Genomic DNA, 14482 nt, shown 5'->3' on the forward strand with positions numbered 1-14482 from the left:
AAAATATTCATCAGTCTCCCTCTACAATAACGATGTTAGTCTACTATTAGTTATTGGTGTGAAATGACTATTTTACCCTTGTAATAAAACATTAGAATTAGATTTACAATACTACCCCTCAAAATCTATGTTTGGATGTCAAGGGTAGTTTTAGGAATTTAAATTTATTTAACTGGCTGACATCATCACTTAACAACATAAAACTAACGGTAGGGACCAATTTGTCATATTGTGGTCTAATTGAGTATTTTCAAAATCCAGGGTTGATTAGAGTTTCGTTTGAAAACCAGGGGGTGACGTGTAATTTATCCTTTTAATTAATGCAACTTTTAATTCATCAAAAAAAGAAAAAAAAAAGAAAAAAAAGACATTTCCACATTCGCTTCCCCACTCCTGTTCACTCTTCCTCTCCTCTTTATTTCTCTATGGGTTTTACCAAGCTTAAGATGGGCAAAAACAACCTTTTAGTTGTCTCCCTCCATCACTAGCATGGACAGTTTTGCGCTTGCAGATGACAATAATGACGACGACATTGACTCAACCTCAACAAAAGAAGAAGCCAGAGAACTTGTTGACATGCGTTGAATGTATTCAGGCACATACTCTTCGCTTACATTGTAATACTCATATTTGGCTCTACATGACACTTCGTAACCGCTCAACATTCTGTACCATATATCATAGCTGGTCGTATGAAAATCCTATAAAATATTCCTTGAAACTTTAAAGGAATATGCTGATCACACAACACTCTAGACGTATCTCGCCACTTCGTCCATCTTATTTTAATACTCTAGGCAACATCATCCTCTATATCATCTTCTTTATGTACGATTGAGCTCAAATATCTAAAATTTGTCGACAAATGCTGAATGTACTCTGGTGCATACTCCTCACTCCTGCCACAACACACACACTTAGCTTAATGGCTTGACCTGTAGCCTTTGTACATCCCCTTACAATTTCTTTCCTTAAACCGCCAAAGGGGGTCGGATTAAGATGTTTGTTTCCATCTTGAATAGAATTTTATGAAAATGGTATTAGTGGGAAAAAGGGAAAACTTGGTTGCCATCTTAGGTAGGTTACGAAAGTATTGTCTCCTATCGTCAAAGTGCTAAAGTACCCATAATGTCAAAAACATGATTGACCAGAGAAAAACCAAAATGTAATTTCGAAAGGCAAGAGTCAGTCTCAAAATTTTAAAATAAAATCCATTCCAGTACGAAATATGTGGAATTAGTTGCCATAGAGACCCATTAATGACATTTCCGATGTCATTCTCTACTCTTCTCATGTTCTCTCTCCTTCTCTTTATTTCTCTATGGGCTTTGGTTGGAGTCACCAAACACATACCAAGTATAAGATAAGCAAGAACAGCCTTAGTCGCTCCACTCCATCACAACCACCACTAGCATGAACAACTCAGTGATTGCAGGTGTTGTTCCTAGGTTGACATTGAGGGGGGGGGGGTGACAGGGTGAATTAGGGTCCTCAAAATCGAGTGTCATCTAAGAGTTGGTAAAATGACTTGCTTTGTATATTCATTATGAGGGTATAAATACAAGGAGATGATACTCATACAAGGTAAGTGATATATAAGGGAGAGGATCACTGTCACTCTGAATGACAATTAGAGTGTCAAGTATGGTCACAATGGGTGAAAAGAAACTGGCTCCAAACTGTATATTTTAAACCACAAAATCTAAGTTAATGCCAAAGGGAGAGGATAACTGTCACTCTAAATGCCAACAGGACATTTCTGAACCATTGAAAGACAAGTCAGGTATCAAATTTGGACACTAACTCAATGGTATGGCTCACCTTACATTACAATATTTTCCCGATCTAGAATTATCCAGAGATTTGTTCACCACTTTCTTTGCTTCTTTTTGACATCTCTATGGAAGAGTGAGATTGGATTTGAGCATGAGCAAGAAAGAGTAAGACCTGACCTACTCACCAAATATTGAGACCAACTTACCAACCATTAGACTTATAGCCTTCCAACTGCTCACCCTCATTTGTCTTAAAGAATTTATGTTATTTATCGTAATTCTTTATTAATGATTGTTGATCCCAGGTTGACACTGAGAGGGGGGGTGAATCAGTGTTCTTAAAAAATAATCCCTAAATTCTAACCCTATGTTGATGTCGATGGAGAAGAATTCAAGCAAACCTGATTCGTCGGAGTAATCCCGTAATTACCAATCCCATAACACACATGCACGTCTACCTCGTAACCACTGTGTGGCTAGGTCTACCAGACAATGCATCCTATTTTGCAGATCAAACACACTCCAATATATGCAATGAAAGTAAAGTAGACAAGACACCAAATTTACATGGTTCGGCCAAACTGCCGACTTCCACAGAGCAATACCCTACCTAGGGTTTTGTATATTGCTTAATACGCTACTCAAATTTTGACTGCAACAACAGCCCAGGAACTACAATCCCTGCTTCGGTTTGTGCAACAACACAAACAAGGGCAACTACCCCAATCTCTATACAAACCCCCACTTGATAGAGTTACAATAATTAATTGCAAATAACATAACCAAATCCCCCAATGCACTGGCCAATATTGGCTTACAATCAAACTAGGTTTTTTTCAACTAAACATGCAACCTAAAAACTCACAATGGGGATTTACAATTGGGGATTACCTCTTGTAGAGTAATCCAACAATCATGAAGTCTCTGATGCATAGAAATCGTGTCTCTATACGCTCCACTGCTCAAACCATCTTCCATACAGAGTCATCGAGCATGAAACAGTAATATGATCAACTTTATGTGCTCAAACAATGCTGCAACTCCTTCCAATGACTTCCTCTCGAAAAAATACCCAATTTCAAAATTTTTTTTGTCCCATTTGGACATCGGATGGTCAAGATATAGCCTTCTAAAGTTGGATGCTCCAAAATTGTTAACCAGTGGTAGAATCGTAAATAATTAGATTCTTCGTGACAAAACCATGTGTAACGAGGACACATGTCAAAGAAATTCACACTACCATATTTGTTAGAAATAGGATGTGATGTCATGCTGATGTCATACTCCACTGCCAAATCCCTTATTTCCTTTCTCTCTTCCTTCTTTTTTAAAAAGGGTCTTGCATCAATCCACGAAGTCCAAGAGGAATCTTGCACTAGATGCTGATCCGATGCCCGTAGTGATTCTGGAAGTATAACAAAACAATGGGAAACCTCTGTCTCCAGTAGCACTTAAAAAAAAATGACCAAAAAATTGGCTAAGTATAAAACTTTTTGCCTATTCCAGATTTGCTCTGTTTTTGCGCGTCAACACGGAAATAACTTTAACTTTATCTTCCGAGGCTAAAATGATGCGAGACCAGTTGTGTTGGAACCATGACTCGATGAACTTCATTTCTCATGAAGACTACTTCACCCAGAAATGCCATTAAGACTTCCAAAAATGACCTTAAATTCACTATCATTCCATAAACCTGTGAAATCACAACTTTAACATTATGAAACCTTCACCTGCTGCTTCGCCCCTTTGCCAAACACTATATAAGGACTTAATATACTATTAAATGGTGTTTTTCAAGTGCGGGTACCCTTGTAACCCTTCCAAATGACCAAAATACCCTTATAGCTGTGTAGGTGACTGTTTGACCATTTCAGCTCTTCCAAACCACCAATAGCTACTGCCACAACACCACTATGACCAAATACATTGCCAACAATGACAACAACATTCCACACACTCCAATGGACTAACAATCTCCCCCTTTGGAATTGTTGGCAACTCACTGCACAAAGTCATCTTGACTGTGTGATGCACTTCTCTCCCCCTTTGACAACAAGTACAAAGGGTACCGACGCTCCCCCTGCACGGAAGCTCCCCCTACTCCCCCTGCACATGTACCATCAAAAGAATCTACTATGGGAGTATCTACTGCATTTTTCCAATCCCATAGAGATAGGGAACTCCTCCTACACATGACATCACTAGATCTTCAATCAACATGAATATCATTTCTCCACACACACTACAAAATAATTCATCACTAACACCTCATCAACGTTGCTCTCTCCTCTGCATAATCATATATCTCCTCATATGATGACGATTCATCCAAAATAAAAAAATTAATAAAGGAACTAAACTGGTGATGTCCATGATGATTCCAAGCACTACATACCTAAGACTCCACTGCTATTACCAGAGTCCACCTAGGGGCACTAATATGGCATTTTGTAAGCTCCCCCTCTCCATGTGCACCGGAGTGCACCTTAGTGCTTGGGAGATGTATTCACTCCCACACCCAGCTTGGGTGATGACTGAGTAGTGAGGAATGCTACTTGTACATCTGTGTTCTTCTCTTTCCATATATTCTTTCCAACTATCTTTGGCTTTTGTCTATGTCGCTACTCTGACTACCTTTCAGTTGTCTTCTTACCATGTCTGCTTTGCCTCTGACCAAGCTTTCCTACTATAGACTTCATTGTTGCCATGCCAACTAATGTACCTATTTTTCTAAAGTCTACCTCTACCACCAATGAATTGTCATTTGCTATTAACTTGTTCTTTTCTCTCCAATCTCTGTTCGTTGTTGCCTTGATCTTCTTCTGTTGCATTTTTTCATTATGTTTCTCTTGTGCCTTGGGGGCTGGCTGCTCAAGGAAAGAAATGTGCTCAACATCTGTACTTCCCTTCTGTACCCAAATCCTCTTCTTGACTGTTTGGGATTTCTGACTATGCTGCTTATCTGTCTTCTTGGGAGCTCTTCTGAACTGTTGTTTCTGTCTTTGAAACTGAACAACTGGCAGTTTGGTTTTGCAATTTCTATCCACGTGTCTCAGTATCTGGCATTTGTAACATACAACAGTCCTATAAAATCTTTGAGATCTATGGTCCCTGCCTATGATCCTCCTGTGTCTCATAATGTATCTGCAATCTGACATCCTGTGCCCGTAAGCACCACAACTATAACACCAACTAGGGAAGTAGGGAGTGAACTTGGATGTGGGTCTATGCCATACTGTAGGAGTCTGCCATCTTTGTCTCTAGTGTAAAATTCTTCGAAACCCATCACAATTGGCTCTTCTGTTGTATCTGGATCTATCATATCTTTGAGCCTGGGGATGTCTTATCTTTCTTCTTTGCTTCTTGGGTGAAGAAGCATGGGGTGTCTCATTTGGAGTGTTGTCATCCTGTGTTTGGGAGTAACTCAACTGTGCATACAATAGACTTATCTTCTCTTGTGACTGTACCACCTGTGCTTGCAGTGCTACACTCGTCTTCAAGTTCACAATACTTTTCATCTTTCCGTATAATTTGTCCTTCAAGCCCTTTCACTATGAACTTGAGTTCTTTGACTTCAGTTTTCAACCTCAAAATTACTTCACCTTGTTGTAGGTTATCTCTGTCAACTTCAGGCGGTGTGCTTCTCTTTCGTAGTTCTGACACAAGTTCTCTCATAACAGAATTTTCTTTTTCTAATTTTCTACACTTTTGTTTTTCTGAATTTTGATCATCCAACTGAGATTGTAATTCAAGATTTTTTTGATCAAGGTTTTCAACTTGCTTGGTGATCTACTTATTATTTTTCCTTTCATCCTTGAGGTCTTCCAATGCACTAAGTAATTCTGCCTCCATGTCAACTATCGCTTCAAGCTCCTTCTCAGACTCTGAAGAACCATCTAAAATTTAATGCTCTAGACCATCAGGAACAATGAATGTAGATTCATTAACCTCTGTCTCTGATTGACTAACTGACCACATGTTTGATATTCTGACAACTACCCTTGAAATTGAATCATCACTCAACACAGGTTTAGACTTCTTCTTGTTTTTTCTAGCCATCTGAAAGTCTCTCAGTTCACAATCCCAAAGTTGTTAAACTTTTCTGACTGGGTAACCTTGCTTTGATACCACTTGTTGATCTCAGGTTGACACTGAGAGGGGGGGTGAATCAGTGTTCTTAAAAAATAATCCCTAAATTCCAACCCTATGTTGATGTCGATGGAGAAGAATTCAAGAAAACCTGATTCGCCGGGGCAATCCCTTAATTACCGATCCCATAACACACATGCACGTCCACCTCGCAACCACTATGTGGCTAGGTCTACCAGACAATGCATCCCACTCTGCAGATCAAACACACTCCAATATATGCAATGAAAGTAAAGTAGACAAGATACCAAATTTACGTGGTTCGGTCAAACTGCCTACGTCCACAGAGCAACACCCTACCTAGGGTTTCGTATATTGCTCAATACGCTACTCAAATTTTGACTGCAACAACAGCCCAGAAACTACAATCCCTGCTTCGGTTTGTGCAACAACAAAAACAAGGGTAACTACCCCAATCTCTGTACAAGCCCCCACTTGATAGAGTTACAATAATTAATTGCAAATAACATAACCAAATCCCCCAATACACTGGCTAATATTGGCTTACAATCAAACTAGGTTTTTTTCAACTAAACATGCAACCTAGAAACTCATAATGGGGATTTACAATGGGGGATTACCTCTTGTAGAGTACTCCAATAATCATGAAGCCTTTGAGGCATAGAAATCGTGTCTCTGTATGCTCCACTGCTCAAACCATCTTCAATACAGAGTCATTGAGCATAAAACAGTAATATTGTCGACTTTCTGTGCTCAAAAGATGCTGCAACTCCTTCCAATGGCTTCCTCTCGAAAAAAATACCCAATTAAAAAAAAAATTCGTCCCATTTGGACATCGGATGGCCAAGATATGGCCTTCTAAAGTTGGATGCTCCAAAATTGGTAACCAGTGGTAGAATCGTAGATAACTAGATTCTTCGTGACAAAACCATGTGTAACGAGGACACATGTCAAAGAAATTCACACTGCCATATTCGTTAGAAATAGGATGTGATGTCATGCTGATGTCACACTCCACTACCAAATCCCTTATTTCCTTTCTCTCTTCCTCCTTTTCTAAAAAGGGTTTTGCATCAATCCACGACGTCCAAGAGGAATCTTGCACTAGATGCCGATCCGACTCCCGTAGTGATTCTAGAACTTTAACAAAACAATGGGAAACCTGTGTCTCCAGTAGCACTTAAAAAAAAATGACCAAAAAATCGGCTAAGTATAAAACTTTTTGCCTATTCCAGATTTGCTCCGTTTTTGAGCATCAACACGGAAACAACTTTAAATTTCTCGTCCGACACTGAAATGATGCGAGACTAGTTGCGTTGGAACCATGACTCGACGATCTTAATTGCTCATGAAGACCACTTCACCCAGAAATGCCATTAAGACTTCCAAAAATGACCTTAAACTCACTATCATTGCATAAACCTGTGAAATCACAACTTTAACAGTATGAAACCTTCACCTGCTGCTTCGCCCCTTTGCCAAACACTATATAAGGACTTAATATGCTGTTAAATGGTGTTCTTCAAGTGCGGGTACCCTTGTAACCCTTCCAAATGACCAAAATACCCTTATAGCTGTGTAGGTGACTATTTGACCATTTCAGCTCTTCCAAACCACCAATAGTTACTGCCACAACACCACTCTGACCAAATACGTTGCCAACAATGACAACAACATTCCACACACTCCAATGGACTAACAATGATGTATGTCGGTGGGGGAGGGAGAGGGATGGGGCTCCTTTGTGGCACAGCAGGGCATCCCGTGCACATCGGATGGCCAGGAGCACCCAGGCACGCAGCCCCATCTAGTGCCCGTGTGTTGAGCTGTATGCATGGGTGCTTCTGACCATCCGATGTGCCTTGGACAGCCTATTGACAAGAGAGAGAGAGAGAGAGAGAGAGAGAGAGAGAGAGAGAGAGAGAGAGAGAGAGAGAGAGAGAGAGAGAGAGAGAGAGAGCCTCACACATAATGGGCCACACAAATAATATAAGTCTCGATACCTTATCAATTGGGTCCATAGCTCAGTGGTAGAGCATTTGACTGCAGATCAAGAGGTCACCAGTTCGAACCCGGTTGGGCCATTTCTCTTTAAATAAAATAATTTTAACAACAACTGCCTAGCTCAGTTGGTGTGCTGCGGTGCTCTCGTGGCTCTGAATCTCGGATTGGTACTGATTCAATTGAATATTTTTTTTTATTTTTTCAAAGTTTTTAGGTTATTTATTTATTTATTTTAAATATTATCTTGACTGATATTGACCGATCTGATCCGGATAATATCGGCCGGTCTGATCCCGAGATCAAAACATCCACCAACTTTGGCCGATACATGACCTGATTCATAAAAAAACGATTTTGGGGGTGTTTTGACCGATCCTGACCGATTTGTACCGATCCGATCCTGATCCAGAAAGGTTTTGGCAACGACCGATACCGAGTCCGATACTGGGATTTTGAACCTTGGGTGCGCTTCATGCCCATGCTCACCAGGAGGTTTAGAGTTCGAGTCTCCTGGCTGTTAAAAAAAAAAAAATTCACTAAAGTTGTGCGCTCTATTCACAAGAATCCTCATCCATCAAGCAGTTAAAGAGTACCTAAGGACCAACCCATGCGGCAGAGAATGGATAATGCATGGCATTGGATCCGTATAACCTTACTCTTTATAATGCCTGCCATCCATCCATGCGAAATACATGAAACATTGTATTTGAAGGATGAAAGTTTTCAATAGCAGGAAGCTTTAAATCTATCAAAAAAAGAATTATGAAATTATGGATAGGCAGGCAAAAGGTTCATTACATGAGTTTGTTTGGAAAGATCTCTTTTAATAGGCATTTTATTTCTGCAATGTCGAGGGTTGACACAGATATTCATTAGACAGCACTTATTGACATGAAATGCCTTACAGTAAAATAAAGAGAATAGAGGGGAAAAGAAAAACAAGAATGAAAATTCAACATGTAGGGAAAGGGAGAAAATATAAAGACAAAGTTTGGGTTCAAGTCACTTCTTCTGGGACTAAAATTAATGATACGGGAGGCGAGCAGCTATCACCGTTGACCGGTTGATTCCTATTTAATGGAAAGAAAGTCGAAAGAAAACTGCATTAGATGAATTTCACAGGGATTCCTCCGTAGTTAGATTTTTTTTTTTTTATGCGATCGGAAGAGCATTGTAAAATCTTTTCTTCTCCTACTTTCAGCGGACTCCTCAAGCTCAGAGCGGTCAAATTAAGAATGAAATGAGGACAAAGTCAACAGTCATCATCGGAGAAGCAATGTAAATGAGAAGACCATGAAGCTGGTCATTCAATGCCAATGCAAGGAAAAGGTCGAGTGTAAGGGGACGATAAGCCTATAGATTATGTCACAAGAAAAGAAACCTTTCGGTTTCTCTTACAGCTTGTACATTGTAGTAAGTACCAACTAGAAGGAGTCCCAGTTTGTGAAGTCTCCCTTCTCCTTGATTAAAGAGTGGTGAGGGCAGAAGCCAAGTCAAGGTTGGGTGGTTGGGTATCAAAGACCATCTTTTTCTGTTCTTTCCTTCTGCCAAAGAGGTTCCAGCCATTCACATTCAAGCACAAGGAGTCAACAGAACCGTAATTTCGAAATCACTTCATCTTGATGTATGAGAGAGAGTAAACAAGTTCTTCCAGAAGACAAAGCAGGTTTTATTGCAATTGTTCTTCACAGAATTCCAATAAATAGTGGTAGAATTTCTTACAATTAATATTAGCAGAGGTAATTAATTACCAGATATTACAATTTCTAGATAGAGTGGCAAAAACTGACGCCTTGCTTAAAGAAACAATGAAACCATAACACATGATAACTAATTGCTCACTTTAACCTCAAAATTCTTCTTTCATTTTATCAAATCTGTATTCAATCTCTCAATGAGTTGACCTTGTTATGAAGGAATTTGCGTCTGCTAATGCAATCTCTTGTACATTAGAAGCTTCATCACATCCAAAGGGGCTGTTTATTGTCTTGCTTTGAATAGAACCGACATTATGCTTCAGCGGCTACAGAAGATCGACTAAATGGTGGGCTCTTATAGCTCCATATGTCTTTCAGCTCACCCCTCCACAAGCTCAGTGCCACAACAGTCCCTGAAAAATAAACTCAGAACCACAAGTTAGTAGCTGTGCCTCTTCACATAAGCAGACCTTATTACGTAAGTCTTTCCCAGAAGAACCACACATTCCATTACCTAGTGTACATGGGACAAGGTAGAGAAGCGCAGGTTGACCATGCCCGTCCATTATATAGAAGGCAAGGTACGTAAGGAAAAGACCTGCAATAGGGAAATTATCATTTCTTGTATATAATAGACACTCTGGATGCATGAATTTTTTATTCAAATGTAAACTGCTCAAAGCATCAGGTAGACAACGATTTCATAACAAATTAGCTTTGAAAGAGATGATGGGTGGCTAAAGCTACTTTAAGAAATAGCTGGACGTTATAAAACCTTTGGAATAGGTCAACAAGGGTCTTCATCAAAGAAATACAATATCTGGTGGCCAATATGTGCCATTTCAAGCTGGTAGATGAGAGTACAAAAGCAACTCAAAATATGTTTGCAATTGTCACTTCTGGGACCATTGTCTTCTCCACTAACAAGAACGTGGTAGTGATGGCAACAATGGCCACAAAATGAGACCACCTCAGCCAACCAAATAGAAAAAAAGTCTATCTTATCAAGAATGGAGACCAAATTGTTTCAGATATTCTCACCAGTCTTTCCCATTTTAGATATATTTGTTCTTCTAGCGAACAAAACCATTATGGTTCCTCATTTGGGAACTTGCCTCATAGATTATGTCACAGGTACATTATAACATATATTATCAAGAAATTGAAGATTTTCCTTCTTTTTATTTTTTTATTTGGGCCTGTAGCTCAATTGAATGATCCTATAAGAAACAACCATGGCATTTTGGATTTGATTCTACTTCATGCTGCAAAGATGGTCCATCTTTCACATTATTTGTCGTTTCTTCCGTCCTTAATACTGTTGCTCTGATGTGAACCTGGAAGTTGAGTTTAGAGTGGCGCCTCAGTAGTTCATCTGTCGCTTCTTTGGAGGAGCTTTTGGAATCTATGCTAAGTGATGCCATCGAGGATCCAATCTTGGAATCTCCTTTCCTTCGCATTCCTGATTGGCAGCCTCCTTCTTCAGCCTACCTTCTGAATGACTCTTAAGGCATTTTTGAAGCGCCCTAAAAAAAATGATGATTTGGATGGCCATGACATTTATATTGGTCGAAGTCGCCATATAGACTCCCCGTTATTTCAACTTCAACCAAATCAGTTCCCTAGAAATAATTACTGAACCCTCAATCACAAGCCTCTCTGTTGTAGTTATGGTTTTCTCAAAATAGGTGCCGGCTTCTTCTGGGGCCCGATCATTTCCAGTGTCATGCAAGTGGTGGATTCATCCAATGTATGTGAGAGAGAGTTTGATAGTGTCGAATTAAATGTCAATTCTCTCTATAGACTCCCCGTTATTTCAACTTCAACCAAATCAGTTCTCTAAAAATAATTACCGAACCCTCAATCACAAGCCTTCCAGTTGTAGTTATGGTTTTCTCAAAATAGGTGCGGCTTCTTCTGGGGCCCGATCATTTCCAGTGTCATGCAAGTGGTGGATTCATCCAATGTATGTGACAGAGAGTTTGATAGTGTCGAATTAAATGTCAATTCTCTCTATAGACTCCCCGTTATTTCAACTTCAACCAAATCAGTTCTCTAGAAAAATTACTGAACCCTCAATCACAAGCCTCTCAGTTGTAATTATGGTTTTCTCAAACTAGAGTGCAGCTTCTGCCTTCTTCCCAGCGTACAAATGTAAAAGAATCATATCCTACTCAAAACTGCCAGAGATATACCTCCTTACCCCCAATTTACCAATGAAAAAGGAATAAAACAACACAGGCTTAAGAGATCCATTAGTACAACACAAATTGACACAATCTGTATCTTCATCAAAGAATTTCCACCATTGATTCAAGTTTCCAATACCTTTTCATTTCAAGACTCGAAATGCTTATTGAGGAATCACATCATATATTTAGTTATATCAAGCTACAGCAATGATGACACAAATTCCTTGAAAGCTTAAAATGCTTAAAGCTCAATGCTCATGACTGCCACTAAGAACATGGAACTGTAATGCTAACATTATTCAAATCAGTGGTGACCTTGAGAACTTCACAGTTCACACAGAACATTAAAATCAGAGAAAATAATAACATCGAAGCTTCAATTTAATCTTTCCCAATTTTTCTATTTCTGACCTAGTCATTGAATAATAGGATAGGGCCATTTTGTTTTGAAAGGTAACAAGAAATTTCTATAAACTTGAAGCATATCAGAAATATATTAAAGTAGGACAGAATTCCACAAGATATTACAGCTGAAAGAAAATAAAAGCAGAGACAAACATGAAACAAATACCGGAGCCCAAAAGAATGCCTGTAAACACCCTGCCAGTACTGAGCCTGTCCACTACTAAGCCACCACAGAGAAGACCACTACCCCGGTGAAGTCCACAATAACTAACCTTACCACCAAAATTCCCACAGCCACCACACCCAACTCACTAGCCTCAACTAGGAAGTCGACAGTGTCAACCCTACCAGCAATGAATGTCACATATATTAAGGACCTTTCCCCATGCTACCATGTGAAAAGGACATGACCCTCTTGATACTGTGTATGAGGATCTCTGCTTACAAATAAATTGCCACCCAGAAAAGGTCCAGGACACTAAGTATGACTCAAATTTACTCAAATGACTGCTGGTCAAGTATTGATATGTATCGGACCGATAAGATACGTATCAAGATTGGCCTTATTGATATGACAAAGAACTAGTACATAAACAATATAAATACAGTACCAATACGGTCCTATAAGGTATCGATATGGACCGATATGGTACTTGATATAGTAACAATATGGACTGATAAACTTGATATATAGGCTGCCAAAACCCAAAAATCCCAGTTTTTTGAAAGAACACTTCTTCCCACTGATTTTTTGACTGAAACCTTAGTGGATCCGATCTAACACTAAAAAATGAACTAGGGGGATTGATCATGGTTCAACGATTCAGGATCAGATTGGCAGAATCAGCCGTGGCTGCTCTCGATTTTGGCCAATATGGAATGGTACTTCTAGGGATTTTTTGGTTGGTTTTAGGGTATTTGTGGCCGATTTAATCTGATTCTTCCAGATTTGGATCTGAATTGGCGACGACCGATTCCGTCATTGATTTCAATTACTCAAACCTTGGAATGATTAAACAAGAAAAAAATGCATGGAAGCTCATCAAAGTTGTTGGTTGAAGTACATTAAAAAAATTGATTTTTTTTGTTTGAATCTTGTTTTTTGGATCATCTTGAATGATTTGTGATATATAATGTATAATTATATTTGTAGCCAAGCATACATATATATATATATATATATATATATATATATATATATAGATATATATATATTTGTTTTTAACCAGAATATTACCTGGGACCCGGGCCAGCCCCTAAAATTTTATTAAATCCCAAAAATAATAAAGAATACAAGGGGGGGACATTCCACCTTACCCCAACCAAAGAAGCAAAGCGCACATTATGTTTGTTGATAAGTACTTACTATTAATAGCACTTCAGGTTTGTTTAATATGTTACTAGTAAAGTAGTAGAGTTGTTAATGTGTAGATACTAGATACTTGATAACTTTGGGAATTGTGACTTGTGTCAATGAGACACAATCACTTGTCTATTTATAATAAATGTAATGAGAGTACAAGGACAGAAATGCCCCTAGGGCAACACAACATAAAACACCTAGGACAATTCTACCCTTATACCCATATTACAACACTCCCCCTCAAGTTGGAGCATGGATATCACACATACCCAACTTGCATATAAGAGGACAAAAAACTTTACTATTCAACCCCTTAGTGAAGATATCAGCCAACTGGTCTCCAGACTTAACAAAGGGAAAACAGATCAGTCCTTGCTCAAGTTTCTCTTTGATGAAGTGACGATCTATCTCCACATGCTTGGTGCGATCATGCTGGACAGGGTTATGGGCAATACTAATAGCAGAATTGTTGTCACAATACAATAACATGAGCAGTGAAGTAGGAATTGCCAAATCATTCAGTAGTCCTTGAAGCCACATCAACTCACATATGCCATGGGACATGGCGCGAAATTCAGCCTCAGCTCTAGAACGGGCAACAACAGTCTGTTTCTTACTTTGCCAGGTTGCCAAATTACTTCCAACAAGAGTACAGTAGCCAGAAGTGGACCGGCGGTCATCAGGGGAACTAGCCCAATCAGAGTCTATGAAAGCTTCCACCCACAAATGATCAGTAGGAGAAAATAAAATGCCATTGCTTGGAGCAGCTTTTAAATACCTGAGAATACGGAGTAAAACATCCCAATGAGTGGATAAGGATCATTCATGTACTGGCTCACCATGTTGACAACAAATGCAATATCCGACTTGGTATGGGAAAGGTAAATCAATTTCTATTAAAAAATTATTTATCCACCCGTGTCCCCCTTTGGATAG

General features: G+C 39.2%; 1 protein-coding gene and 1 non-coding gene across 2 annotated transcripts in view; one reads left to right on the forward strand and one right to left on the reverse strand.

Annotated features, from left to right (window-relative positions):
* Positions 1-7898: 7898 nt before the first annotated feature.
* Positions 7899-7970, forward strand: TRNAC-GCA. The gene has a single exon. It is a non-coding gene; the product is annotated as a tRNA-Cys (tRNA).
* A 1604-nt stretch (positions 7971-9574) lies between these two features.
* Positions 9575-14482, reverse strand: part of LOC122660569 (signal peptide peptidase-like 2) — a 120939-nt gene continuing 116031 nt past the window's right edge. The window contains exons 11-12 of the mRNA XM_043855936.1: positions 10101-10184; positions 9575-9999 (exon numbers count right to left, since the gene is read on the reverse strand). Coding sequence (XP_043711871.1) covers positions 9899-9999; positions 10101-10184 — 185 coding nt within the window. The 3' untranslated portion in view covers positions 9575-9898. The remainder of the gene's footprint in view (positions 10000-10100; positions 10185-14482) is intronic.

The sequence above is a fragment of the Telopea speciosissima genome, chromosome 4, assembly GCF_018873765.1.
Source record: "Telopea speciosissima isolate NSW1024214 ecotype Mountain lineage chromosome 4, Tspe_v1, whole genome shotgun sequence".
NCBI classification, from domain to species: Eukaryota; Viridiplantae; Streptophyta; class Magnoliopsida; order Proteales; family Proteaceae; genus Telopea; species Telopea speciosissima.